Source organism: Geotrypetes seraphini, chromosome 13 (genome assembly GCF_902459505.1).
Source record: "Geotrypetes seraphini chromosome 13, aGeoSer1.1, whole genome shotgun sequence".
Classification (NCBI taxonomy): Eukaryota; Metazoa; Chordata; class Amphibia; order Gymnophiona; family Dermophiidae; genus Geotrypetes; species Geotrypetes seraphini.
In genome coordinates, this window is record NC_047096.1 from 10,204,655 (window position 1) to 10,219,358 (window position 14,704).

General features: G+C 41.3%; 1 protein-coding gene across 9 annotated transcripts in view; it reads left to right on the top strand.

Annotated features, from left to right (window-relative positions):
- Nucleotides 1-14,704, top strand: part of SYCP1 (synaptonemal complex protein 1) — a 327,903-nt gene that overhangs the window by 121,175 nt on the left and 192,024 nt on the right. For 8 of the 9 annotated variants that reach the window (XM_033919065.1, XM_033919067.1, XM_033919068.1 and 5 more), the window contains 3 exons: nt 623-717; nt 6,100-6,284; nt 6,374-6,441. In XM_033919065.1, coding sequence (XP_033774956.1) covers nt 623-717; nt 6,100-6,284; nt 6,374-6,441 — 348 coding nt within the window. The remainder of the gene's footprint in view (nt 1-622; nt 718-6,099; nt 6,285-6,373; nt 6,442-14,704) is intronic. The other variant, XM_033919073.1, reaches the window with a different exon arrangement.

Sequence of the window (14,704 nt, forward strand, 5' to 3'; positions counted from 1 at the left end):
TCCCGGAGGCGACGCCAATGTAGACAGCCTGCCTCGGGAGCTTTTTTTTTTTAATCAAAAAAACATATATCTCTAATGGCTGCTTAGACAGCGGTAGGACACCTATCGCTGCCTACAATCGGGATGCCGTTTACAGAATTGGGACCTTAGTGCCTGTGCAAACTATGCACGCTTCTCTGAGATTGTAGAGGGTGGTTTCTGGCTGGTTGATGAATGTTACTTCCTGTGATTTCACAAATTCTCATTGGCAGCAGGTAGCTTTAAACACAAAGTGACATTATGGGCATTGCCATCTTGAATTTGTGTGACCCATAGTTGCCACCATTTTGAAAAAGAGACCTGGCCTGGGCAGAGTTATATAATCTTCAGAGTTATATAATCTTGGTGATATCATCAAAACTGTCAGGGTTTAGAATGGGTTATGATGTCACTTCTGGTGATGGCATCAAAGATGGAAGGGTAAGGCTTGGGCAGATAGTGGGCATGGTATGGGTCAATTCTTGATTATGATTTGCCAATGCAGCCAGAAGTAGGAGTAGCTCTTCTATATATATAGTTTGTTGACCAATTTTTCATAGTTTATATATAGTTTGTTGATCAAGTTTCATAATTTATTATTCAGAGCAACAGAATAAAATGTTAAGAGAAACTGATGAAAAGTTAGAAGAGTTGATGGTGCAGTTTCAAAGAACTAAAGATTCTTTACAGAAATCTGAGGTAAGATTAATATTTTATTCTGTTACGTCCCTTCCGGATTCCATACGCTAAGGCCCTGATTCTGTATAGGACGCCCAGGAGAGGTGTCCTATACAGAATCGGTCCTACACTAAACCCCGATTCTGTAACCGGCGTCCATGGTACAGACGCCGGTTAGAGAATCGGGTTAAATTAGACGTGGCCGCTATACTTATGGCAGCAAGGGATCTCCCTGCTGCAATATGTATAGTGGCCGCGGTCGCGGCCGCCTGTCCCATCGCCGACAGGAAGATGCCCAATCCTCCTGCCGGAACCCCCCTGGAACCCCCCTCCCCCCCAAACTGGTAATCGCTGGCAGGATGATGCCCAATCATCCTGCCGGAAAGCCTGACGACCCTCCCCCAAAACAAACCTCCCTCCCCCAACTAACCTTTACATGTTGGTCGGCTGGACGGGTCTTGCTGCCGTCCAGCCGACGGGCCCGCCTCGTGGAAATGAGACGGGCCCGCCCCTTCCTGGCCCATCCCGGCTAAATCTAAGGCCTGATTGACCCAGGCTCTAGAAGCCTGGACCAATCAGGCCTTAGGCATAGCGGGTTCGCCCATCCCCACTAATCCTAAGGCCTGATTGGCCCAGATGCCTAGCCTGTTACATAACTACAACCACAAAATGGAAATATTAAGGAAATATAAACTGATTAGGGACACGCTGTGTTTTGAGGAATTCTCTGTCCGTATTTTTCAAGACTACTCCTTGGCTCTGATGGAAAAATGCAAACCTTTTTATGTTTTGTGTGCTAAATTGATGGAGAAAAAGATGAGATTCATGTTCATCTACCCTGCAGTGCTCCGTCTGTTTCATCAGGGGATTTGGAGCACTTTTGACACCTTCTTTTTTAAAAAAAAAAATCTTTATTCATTTTCATATCTTACAACAAGTGTATAATATTCAATCAAAAATAAATTTTACAAATCACTTGACATTCTTACTTATAATCATCAAAGCATAAAAGAATCCCTCCCCACCCATCCCACCCATTACTAATAAACCAGTTAAAACAAATATCATATATCCCAAACCCACCCTACTTATAACCATATATAATAAAAAAAAAAAAAGGGTGGTTAAGGTGTCTGATCATTAGAATATGCAATCAATGGCCCCCAAATCTTTTTAAAATTATTATAATTTCCTTGCTGTAAAGCAAGCACTCTCTCCATTTTATAGATATGACAGACTGAATTCCACCAAAAGGTATAATTAAGCTTAGTATAATCCTTCCAATTTCCAGTAATATGTTGAATGGCAACCCCCGTCAATATTAGTAAAAGTTTATTATTATTTGCAGAAATTGGACTCTTAAATCTCATAGATGTACCAAATAAAATAGTATTATAGGAAAGGGCAACATTTTGACACCTTCAATGCGGCTGAAATCTACATCAACACTCAAAATGGATCACGCAGCACACCCTACCTGAATTGGATATGTAGGATTCCATCTTTTGGAAAGTTCTTACTATCTTGTTAAGTTGCTATATTGGTAGTAGGCTTTTTTGATTTTTACTTGAAGGGCCTCTATCTTTTTTTTTTTTTTTTTAATTGTTTATTTAAAGTGAAGTACAACACAAAGAATAGCAAGCAACATCAGCAAAAACACCCCACAGATGGACCAATCCAATATTGCCTGAATATAATACATCTCCACCAAAAGTATATTTTATATACAGATAATCCCCCCATAAACATCAGGTATAAGTAAAATATCCAAAATCAGAGATCACACACAATAGCAACAGTACCAGAAGGTAAACCTCCAACCTTTCCCCCCAATACTCACTAAGCAATCCCCCAATGGAGAAACCCTCCTCCACTTCCAAGTAACTGTCCCATATATTCTTAAAAGGCTGCCACTTTCGTGTCAGAAGAGCAGACATCCTATATTGATGACAGACCCCTCCCAAACGGTCCCGCATTTGCTGTAAAGAAGGTGCGACTGGTTGCTTCCAGTGTTGAGCAAGCACCAGCCGGGCTGCCACAAAAGCCAGTGTGAGCAATTTGTCCTGGTCATCAGTGAGGTCCTCAATCTGAACCCCCAAAAATGCCACCAAAGCATCTCTAGACAACTCCTTCTGTTGCCACATCCAACATTGAACCAGCTTACTAATATAACAAAATACCTGTTCCCAGTAAGTTCCTAACACCAGGCACACTTACCACATATGGAAAAAGGTACCCCTGTCACCACAGGGTATTAACGTAGAACAAAATCATTTCCAGAGAAAGGAAAATGGTAAAACCAAAGGACATAATTTGAGGTTGAGGGTTTTGTTTTTTTTATATGCTACACAAGCAGGAATAGAAAAAACTTACTAAGAATATATGGGCCCCTTCATCACTAAGACTCGAATACAAGTTGATAACAACTAACTAAATAACTATTCTACATCACTCCCTCCATGGTGGCTGTTAACACACAGTCTCACTCGGGATCTGCCTTTCCAGCCTCCTCAGCATCAACAACTACATTCCACAGATGCTTCATTGCTGTGCTGGGAAGCTCATCTGGACAGTCTACATACTCAGGGAGTGTGGTCTCATCACAAACAAAGCTTACATATCAATCATCTTGAATTACAGGCAACAGGTAATGATCTCAATACATTCCAGGACCATTTACTCCAAGTAGTACTCATCTGTACAAACAAGCAAATTTTCATGTTCTGTCTGAACAAACAAGGAGGAATGGGATCTCATCCTCTTTGTATGGAAACAATCCAAATTTGGACTTGGGCAACTGCTCTTGGAATGCTTCTCAGGTTACGGTAGTTTACTTAGCGGGGAAGCAGAATGTTGTGACTGATAGATTGAGCAGACTTCTTCAGCTTCACTAATGTTCTCTTAGCTTGTCCATCTTAAACCACATATTCACGCAATGGGGAACACTGGATATATATTTCTTTGCTTCCCCTTCAGAACAATGAACTTCCACAATTCTGTTCCAGACTCTTACCCCAATTCCTTTGCTTTGGATTTCTTTCTGCTTTGCTGGGGAGATAATTTCCTGTACATACTGTATGTCCTCTGATCCCTCTCACAGGGAAAACTGCTCAAATTTCACCAGAATTATGGCACCATGATCTTAATAGTGCCTCTCTGGCCACACCAAACCCCCCCCCCTTTTTACTAAACCGCAATAGTGATTATTAATGCAGGGAGCCATGCTGAATGCTCTGTGCTGCTCCCAACGCTCATAGGAACTCTATGAGTATTGGGAGCAGCGTGGAGCATTCAGCGCGGCTCCCTGCGCTGCCGCTATTGTGGTTAGTAAAAAAAGGGGGAGGGGTAAATATGATTTCCACTCCTTCTAGAACTTTCATGCAAATAACCATGGAAATTACAACTATTCCTAACACTAGTAACTCAGAATGAAGGATCCCTCCTTCCTCTGAGCCCCCACTCATTAGCACTAGTAGTGTGTTATCTTTCTCCAAATGTAGATTTTTTTTCTCTCTTTCAGCTGCAGGATCTGCTGATATAGATGCTTCTAGGAAGTCTTCCACTCAGTGTTGTTACCATTGTAAGTAGAAATGATTCTTGTCCTGTTGTGCATTACAGTCTCTATAACCTCACCTGTTGGCTTCCATCAGCTTTTGGCTACTTAATATATCTCTCTAATTCTAGTCTAAAACCAATTCAGAGTTCATCTAAGTGCTATCAGTGCATTCCACTCACTTTTTGACAAGATGCCCCCTTGATGATCTGTTTCATGACAGGCCTATTTAATAGTTTACAGGATTTAATATCTCACCCTTCCCAAAAACATCAGAGTGGTTTACATTTATACAATAAAACATAATGCACAATTTATTACAATTTCATACAAAACCACCTATCATACCTTCATCTGATTCATGGGATCTCAATGTGGTTCTTTCTGTACTCAAGAAGCCTCTGTTTGAACCACTTACATCTTGTTCTTTCAAACTTCTCATTTGAAAAGCCATTTTCCTTGTCGCCCTTACATCTGCACGCCATGTGAGTGAACTTCAAGCTCTTGTTTTGAATCCTCCCTACACAAGATTTCATCATGAAAGGGTGGTCCTCCCTAAAGTTGTTTCAGAATTCCACCTTAACCAATCCGTAGTTTTGCCCATTTTCTTTCCAAAGCCACATTCCCATCCTGGATAAGCAGCACTTCATACCTTGGATTGCAAGCATGCTCTGGCATATTATCTGAACTGGACTAAACCAAACCTCTTAGAAAATCCTCCCAGCTCTTTGTGGCTTTTGACTCAAACAGGCTAGGAATTCCTCTTTCCAAAAGAACCATCTCAGTTTTGCTAGTGAATTGAATCTCCTTCATGTATATTCACGCTACCCTAATGTTCCAATGCCATGTAAAAGCCCACAGTGTGAGGGCTATGGCTGACTTAGTGGCTTATTTCCGCTCTGCATCTGTTGAAAACATCTGTAAAGCAGCTCCTTGATCCTCAATACTTATGTTTAGAGCACAGCTTCAGAAGAAATGGTCGGTTTGAGTAAGCAGTTCTGCACAATTTTTTCACAACTTAAAAGCCAACTTTTTCTCCATTTTTATTGGATTGTGCCATGCTCCTGATTATTCAATTTTTAATCTTTTCCAGAGACATGATCCTGGCAGCTTGGGAGTCCCACATGTGAGAATATAATGCCTGCTCATCCTCGGAGAAAGCAAAGATACTTATCTGTAGCAGGTGTTCTCTGAAGACAGCAGGCATATGTTCTTACAATCCACCCAACTCCCCTAGTTGGCTTCTTAGCTTTTTTACTAAACTGATGGACCCGGGTGCTGATGTCAGGAGAGAAGGCATCTATGGCGGTATAGAAGAATAAAATTATTATTATTATTACTGTACATGTATGCAGTGTGTGTACTACCTAAATATTTAAAGTGACAGTGTACTTAGCAGTGTCTGACCGAGTTCCATGGATGATCTTATCCATGTGAGAATATATGCCTGCTGTCCTTGGAGAATATCTGCTACAGGTAAGTATCTTCATTATTTCTTCTTTTTTTCCTTTGTAGAATAAATTCATACTAGACATCTAATTGTAAGCACCCTATTGAATAAATTCCTTTGCTAATGTGCATTAGGTGTAAAATTTTTGCAAGAACTGGTGGGGCATTCCTGCACTTCTGGGAGGAGTCCATGCAGTTAATGGAAAGTAAAGTGTTAACTTCAAAATGCAGACCTTGCCCATTAGAAGTCCCAAAATGGCATTTTCTGTTTTAGTTGTTCAACATACACTAACGGTTTACGTCATACTGTGCTGCTAGTGCATGGTAATTCTCACATTAAAGAGTTAAAACTAGTATTTTAAAAAAAAAAATGTTCAAGCTTAATATCTTATTTAATTTAGAATGTTCAGAAGAATCTGGAGACAGAGTTACAGGCTGCACTTACAAAATTAGTTCAAGTCTCTGAAGATAAAGAAGCAGAGATGGAAGAACTTAAAGAAACTAAAGCCTTGCATGCATTGGCTGTGGATGAACTTCAAGTTACTGTTTATAATTTGAAAGAACAGCTGATATTAGAAAAAGAGAGGTAATAATTTTGTCTTAAAATTTAAGTTGGTTTAAAAATTCAGTTATGTAAAGTCTTTTGCTTAAACTATTCAAAATCAATTTTAATAGGTTGAAAGAAAGTGAGGATAAGTCACAACAACTTATTTTAGAGCTCCAGAAAAAATCTACTGAATTTGGTAAGACTGAAAAAATTAAACTGTATACTAAAATTTAATAATAATAATTTTTTTTTATATACCGCCATACCCGAGAGTTCTAAGCGGTTCACAACAACTGAATAAGATACAAAAAGACAGCAATTGAAGGCATCTTGTGGAAGAAATACATAAATTATAAAATGCATGCAGTATAAAAGAATGCAGAGAATTTTACAAAGCAAGATAAAAATATAAAAAAGTATTAAGACCCTGGCCTATTAAATAATTGAGTTTTTATCTGTTTTCTAAAATCCAGGTAAGAGGCTTCTAACACACACCGGGCAAGCCAAATATTTAATTTAGCTACCTGAAAGGCAAAAATTTTTTTCATAAACCTTTTTTACTGGCAAGCTTTTGATAGGAGGGGGTGATATGTTCCCATTTCTTTAAGAATTGGCTAAGTCCCCTTGTGCCTGGGCCAGGAGTCTGTGACTGTACTAAATACAAAGACAGTAATGGAGTTAAGGTCAAAGATATCAGTATGAGCCCACCATGAATCATGGGAACCTTTTGGCTCAGGCTAAGTCTCACAGGTGACTGGCACCAGACGTACGTCTAAATGAGAATTGCCTCATACATCATAAAATCTATGACCATCTCCCATAAACAAAATCATTCATTTCAAATGAAAAAATACAGGCTTATAGTTCAGGAACAAGGGGAGCATATAAGACATAACAAACAAATACCTCATCACAGACTGAACCACCACAATAAATATGATAAATTATGAAAACTAAAGAAAATATGTGAAAAGTGGTTAAAGATTTACACATGCATAATTCTAAGTTCCAAATTTAATAAATGCTAAAACATTTAAATTAATAAGTTAATATATAACATCTAAAAGTTAGTCTGAATAATTATAAAACTCCATTAAAAGGATTATATTGTGCAAATTGTGCTAAATGTGCAAATCTGCCCAGACCCTGAGAAACAAATAACTACCGTACAATAACAAATTGTATGCTCATGAAAAGTGCCAGTGCCAGCACCAATACAAGAATTTCTACCTATAATAGCTGCAAAATCTTTCTCATTAGAATAAAGTGCAATAACTCAAGTACCAATCCTGATTTTCAAACATTCAAATGCAAATATAAAAAATATATATATGTAAGTATCACTCATATGACCCAACTATAGAGGCTAATAAAGCATCGGTACTATAACATATAACTATAACATATAACCAGGGCTCAGACAACCCTGAGCCCTGGTTATATGTTATAGTTATATGTTATAGTACCGATGCTTTATTAGCCTCTATAGTTGGGTCATATGAGTGATACTTACATATATATATTTTTTATATTTGCATTTGAATGTTTGAAAATCAGGATTGGTACTTGAGTTATTGCACTTTATTCTAATGAGAAAGATTTTGCAGCTATTATAGGTAGAAATTCTTGTATTGGTGCTGGCACTGGCACTTTTCATGAGCATACAATTTGTTATTGTACGGTAGTTATTTGTTTCTCAGGGTCTGGGCAGATTTGCACATTTAGCACAATTTGCACAATATAATCCTTTTAATGGAGTTTTATAATTATTCAGACTAACTTTTAGATGTTATATATTAACTTATTAATTTAAATGTTTTAGCATTTATTAAATTTGGAACTTAGAATTATGCATGTGTAAATCTTTAACCACTTTTCACATATTTTCTTTAGTTTTCATAATTTATCATATTTATTGTGGTGGTTCAGTCTGTGATGGGGTATTTGTTTGTTATGTCTTATATGCTCCCCTTGTTCCTGAACTATTTGTTCTCAGGGTCTGGGCAGATTTGCACATTTAGCACAATTTGCACAATATAATCCTTTTAATGGAGTTTTATAATTATTCAGACTAACTTTTAGATGTTATATATTAACTTATTAATTTAAATGTTTTAGCATTTATTAAATTTGGAACTTAGAATTATGCATGTGTAAATCTTTAACCACCTTTCACATATTTTCTTTAGTTTTCATAATTTATCATATTTATTGTGGTGGTTCAGTCTGTGATGGGGTATTTGTTTGTTATGTCTTATATGCTCCCCTTGTTCCTGAACTATAAGCCTGTATTTTTTCATTTGAAATGAATGATTTTGTTTATGGGAGATGGTCATAGATTTTATGATGTATGAGGCAATTCTCATTTAGACGTACGTCTGGTGCCAGTCACCTGTGAGACTTAGCTTGAGCCAAAAGGTTCCCATGATTCATGGTGGGCTCATACTGATATCTTTGACCTTAACTCCATTACTGTCTTTGTATTTAGTACAGTCACAGACTCCTGGCCCAGGCACAAGGGGACTTAGCCAATTAAGAACATAAGAACATAAGAAATGCCATCACCGGATCAGACCTTCGGTCCATCAAGTCCGGCGATCCGCACACGCGGAGGCCCTGCCAGGTGTACACCTGTTGTAATTTATAGTCCACCATATCCTTACATGCCTCTCTTAAGGAGATATGCATCTAGTTTGCTCTTGAAGCCTAGGACGGTCGATTCCGCAATAATCTCATCTGGGAGGGCATTCCAGGTGTCAACCACTCTCTGAGTGAAGCAGAACTTCCTGACATTAGTCCTGAACCTGTCCCCCCTTAGCTTCATTACATGTCCTCTAGTCCGTGTCAAATTGGACAATGTAAATAATCTTCTCTGCTCTATTTTGTCGATTCCTTTCAGTATTTTGAAGGTCTCGATCATATCCCCACGCAATCTCCTTTTCTCAAGGGAGAATAATCCTAGTGTTATAAGTCTGTCCTCGTATTCCAGTTTTTCCATACCCTTCACCAGTTTTGTTGCTCGTCTCTGCACCCTCTCCAGCAGTTTTATATCCTTCTTTAGGTAGGGAGACCAATGTTGGACGCAGTATTCCAAGTGGGGTCTGACCATTGCCCTATAAAGCGGCATTATAACTTTCTCCGATCTACTCGAGATTCCTTTCTTTATCATGCCCAACATTCTATTTGCCTTCTTTGCCGCTGCCGCGCATTGTGCCGACGGCTTCAGGGTCCTATCTATCAGTACACCCAGGTCCTTTTCTTGTTCACTCTTCCCCAGAGTTGCACCTGACATTGTGTACTCGTATTCCTTATTCTTATTGCCTAAATGCATTACCTTGCATTTCTCCACATTGAACTTCATCTGCCATTTCTCCGCCCATGTTTCTAACCGACACAAGTCGCTCTGGAGTTTCTCTCTATCCTCATGCGATCTGATCGCCCGGCATAGTTTTGTATCGTCTGCAAACTTGATGATCTCACTGGATGTTCCTTCCTCCAGATCATTGATATAAATATTAAAAAGGATCGGCCCAAGTACCGAGCCCTGGGGTACTCCACTAGTCACTTTCTCCCAGTCGGAGAACTTCCCATTTATGCCCACTCTCTGCTTTCGGTTTTCCAGCCATTTGCCTATCCATCTTTGTATATCCCCCTCTATGCCATGGCTTTGTAGTTTCCTGAGAAGTCTTTCGTGTGGAACTTTGTCGAACGCTTTCTGGAAGTCCAAGTATATTATGTCCACCGGCTTCCCACTATCAATTTGCTCGTTCACGGTCTCAAAAAATTGGAGTAAATTCGTCAAACATGATTTCCCTTTCCTGAATCCGTGTTGACTGGGTTTCATCAAGTCGTGTGCGTCCAAGTGCCGGACCATGCTATCCTTGATCAGTGCTTCAACCATCTTGCCGGGGACAGACGTAAGACTCACAGGTCTATAGTTGCCCGGTTCCCCTCTCGATCCTTTTTTGAAAATTGGGGTGACGTTCGCTATCCTCCAGTCGTCCGGTATCTGTCCAGTTCTGATTGTCAGGTTTGCAAGTTTTTGCAATAACTCTCCGATTTCAACCTTCAATTCCTTTAAGACTCTCGGGTGAATTCCATCCGGTCCAGGGGATTTGTCACTTTTAAGTTTGTCGATCTGATAGTATATCTGGTCTAAGTCCACTTCAACTGTGGTGAGGCTGTCTTCTATTTCTCCTGCAAACACTTTCTCCGCTTCAGGTATTGTTGAGGTGTCCTCCTTCGTAAAGACGGACGCAAAGAAGGAATTTAGTTTGTCTGCGATTTGTTTATCTTCCTTGATGTACCCTTTTCTTCCCTGGTCGTCCAAGGGTCCGACTGCCTCTTTTGCAGGTTTTTTCCCTTTCACATATCTAAAGAAGGGCTTGAAGTTTTTGGCCTCCTGGGCTATTTTTTCCTCGTATTCCTGTTTTGCATCCCTCACCGCCTTGTGACATTTCTTCTGATCATCTTTATGTTTGTTCCAGGCTTCGGTTGTCTTTATGTATTTCCATTTTTTGAAAGAGTCCTTCTTTTCTTTTATGGCTTCCTTCACCTGTTTGGTAAGCCATGCCTGTTCTCTTTTGCTCTTTGATCTCCGATCTTTGGAAATCCTCGGAATGTAGAGATCTTGTGCTTCTGTGATAGTATTTTTCAGTAGGGACCATGCCTGATCTACCGTTTCAAGTTTGTCCACCTTCTTTTCGAGTCGTTTTTCTACCATGGCTCTCATGCTATCGTATTTACCCTTTTTAAAGTTCAATGTGGTGGTTAAGGTTTTGGCATGTTTCCCTTTCCCGATGTCAAGTTTAAAGTTAATTACATTGTGATCACTCGTTCCCAGTGGAACCATGACTTCCACTACTGTTATCGGTCCCATGAGGCCATTTAGGACCAAGTCCAAGGTGGCGTTGCCTCTTGTCGGCTCTTTTACCATTTGTTCCAGGAAGCAATCCCCTAGCACCTCCAGGAACTTGGCCTCCTTGCCGCAGTTGGAGGTTGCTAGTTTCCAGTCTATCCCTGGGAAATTGAAGTCTCCCAATATAATTACATTGCCTGTCTTGCATTCTTGTTTGATTTCCTCCATCATTTCTGAGTCAGTTTCCTCCGCCTGTCCTGGGGGACGATAGTAAAGGCCAATTTTCGTATCTGCTCCAAATTGACCAGGAATCTTGATCCAGAGTGACTCAAGCTTCTCTTTCATTTCTGTTGTAACCATTTCAACAGAATCTATTCCCTCTTTAATATATAGAGCAATACCTCCACCTTTCTGCCCTACTCGATCTCTTCTATACAGCTTGTATCCCTGTAGTACTGTGTCCCATTTGTTTTCTTCATTCCACCATGTTTCTGTTATGCCAATGATATCCAATATGTCATGTCTTGCTATTGTCTCTAGTTCCCCCATTTTGTTACCTAGACTTCTAGCATTCGTATACATACATCTAAGTTCCCTACGTGTTACCTTTTTGGACCTTCTACTCTTGGCCGTCCCTGTAGTTTCAATTTCGATATCCTTAACTGCTCCTGTGTTATCACCCTTGTTTGCTGTGTGGTCGTCCCCTCCTGTGTCTGATTTGTCCCTTCCTGCTTTTTCTCCCTTATTTGCCGTGAGGTCGTCTTCTCTTGTGTAGGAGTAGTTTTCCTTGGCTTCTTCGTCGGGGCATCCTGCTATCCGTGCCATCGACCGGTGGTCGACTGTCGGCTTTCCCCTATCTTTCAGTTTAAAGCCTTCTCGATTGCCTTCTTCATGTTGCCTGCCAAAACTCTTGCTCCTTCTTTGTTGAGGTGTAGTCCGTCCCTTCTGTAGTACTTGCTTTTTCCCCAGAACGCCGTCCAGTTGCGCACGAAGTCGAAGCCTTCTTCTTCGCACCATCGTCTCATCCAGGCGTTGATTACTTGCAATTCCCCTTGTCTCTTTCCATCCGCTCTTGGTACTGGGAGGATCTCAGAGAAGGCCACCTTCACCTCCCTGATCTTCAGTTTTCTTCCAAGTGAGCGGAGCTGGCCCTTCAGCTCTTCCCTGTCATACTTCCGCCCGCTCACATCATTTGTTCCCACGTGGATAAGCACAGCGGTGTCCTCTCCCCGTGCGCCATCTACGATCCTGGAGATCCTGTTGGTCACATCCTTCACTCTTGCTCCAGGCAGACAGGTGACGACTCTGTCCTCTCTTCCTCCTGCGGTGTGGCTGTCCACATGTCGTATAATGGAGTCGCCTACGATGATCCCCATCTTCTTTATTCGGGGATTCCTTGGGGGGCGTAGGTCCACGTCCTTGGAGTAGGGCCAGTCTTCTTCCTCCAATGATACTCTTGAACTTGTTTCCTGTTCTTTGGGTGGGGCGATGTCTTCCTGTGCTCTCACTATTCCTCCTGATGTGCGGTTGTCTCCTACCTCGTCTTCGGTTTCTTCTGTGTTTGCATGGGTGTCTTCTCTCCTCACATCGGTTTCCTGAGTACAGTTTTCCAGCCCTGGGATCTCTACGTGGTGCTGATGAGCTTCCTCTATGAACATTTCTAGTTCCTTGACCTCGTCGTTTGGGCTGTACTCCACTAGCATCTTCTCCTGTGCTCGGATTCTGTCTTCGAGTTCCATCACTGTTCCTTCCAATAGTCTTACCTGACATTTCAAGCTATCCATCTCCATGCATCGATTGCAAATGTATGCCTGGATCCCCGAAGGGAGGTAGTCATACATATTGCAGCCGATACAGAAGACCGGAAAGCTCACCTTCTGACTTCCTTGGGATTCCATTTCTTACTTCCCTTGTGTGTGCTTGTGTCCCTTTCCTGCTGCTTCCTTATGTTGCTTGCCTTGCTGTCTCTTTTGTGTGTGCTGTTTCCGCTCTACCTCACCTTGATTGTATGTGTGGGTTTGTTCCCTTGGCGTCTGTCTCTTCCTTACCTTTTGTGTTTGTCGCTTTCTTACCGTTCAGTCCTCCTCGGTGTTCTTGATAGTAGGTACTCGTCCCTTGCAAGGCCCTTCGCAAAGGCGCTCAAGGCAGCCTCTGACGCGGTGGGGGTGGGCGGAGCGAACTCTCGCCGCTTCCCCGAGCCTACTGCTTCGTCTCTCGCCGCTTCCCCTGCTGTGCCTGGCCCGACGCTGCTCCTCTCTTGGCCGGGACAACGGGAACCCTGGCGCTGGTCTCTTCCTCTCCTCTGCTTCTCCTCTGCCGCTAATTCTTAGGAGTATTCTGATTATAGTTTCTATTGGCTATATATCTTATAGGGTTTTCTTTTTTGTTTTCCCATTTCTTTAAGCCATAAATAAGGCGGACAGCCGTGTTCTGGACCACCCTTAATTTTCTAGTAATTTTCTTGGGAGCGCCTACATAAATAATATTGCAATAGTCGAGTATACTCAGGATAGAAGATTGAACTAGACGAAAGGAAACTTCATCAAAATATTTTTTAATAGTACAGAGTTTCCAAAGCACTGAAATACTTTTCTTAAACGCTAAATCAGAATGCTTTTCTAAGTAAGACATTTATCCAAGGTTACTCTTAGTATTTTTAGAGATTGTTCAATATTATAATTCATCCCATTCACATGTATCATAGTTTCCTTGATTTTATCATTAGGGGCTGCTAAAAAGAATATTTGATTTATTTATCCATGCTAGACTATAGCTTATACAGGGAGTTGCTGGTAGACTGAAAAAAAAATTGGTGTAGTTAAAAAAAGAGACAAAGGGCCAAAATCTTTAAAACTCAGACACCACGGCAGAAAATGCTGTTGTGGGAGCAATTTGTCTTTTACTGGTGATGCTCAGCATGATAGCATGCAAATTATATGCATGCTGTTTGTCTGGAAAATCACCGGGGAAAGGGGGGAGGAACTGTGTATGGCATTTGCTCAGAAGAGAAATCGCTAGCACAGTTTCTCCTCCTACCAGCCTGCAAAAAAAAGCAGTCCCTGCTCTCCTTGCCTGAACCAGCAAACAGGGAAAGCAGGGGCTGCTTTTTTTATGGGTGCAACTGTTATGCATGCACAACACACACACAAAAGCTGCACCTATTATAAAAAAAAAATAGCGCCCCCCCCCCTCATGCTGGGGTCCCCATCACCCCTGACTTCAGGGTACTTTTTTTATAAAGATCGGCAGGAGGGATGCCCACTCCCTCCTGCTGTAGAGTCGGTGACCCTCCATGGGCAGCAGGAAAAGACCGGGCTTCCTTGCAAAGCTCTGCCGGCTCGCGAGGCATTAGTGGCGGAGAGCCTTGGACACCAGCAACCGATGCTGACTAGATTTCCACAACTGCACCGGCCAAACAGCTGTTTTCAGGCTGGGCGCTTGTGTCTTGCGTCTGGACCAAATTATGTACCTCTCTCCTTGAGAAGTGCTCAATTGCTCCATATGCGACCTAGCTGAAAGAAAAGTGCCAGTTAGTTGAAAAATACAGTAATTTACAGCATATTTAAAGGGAAAGCAACCCTTTAGACCGGCACTGCCTCAG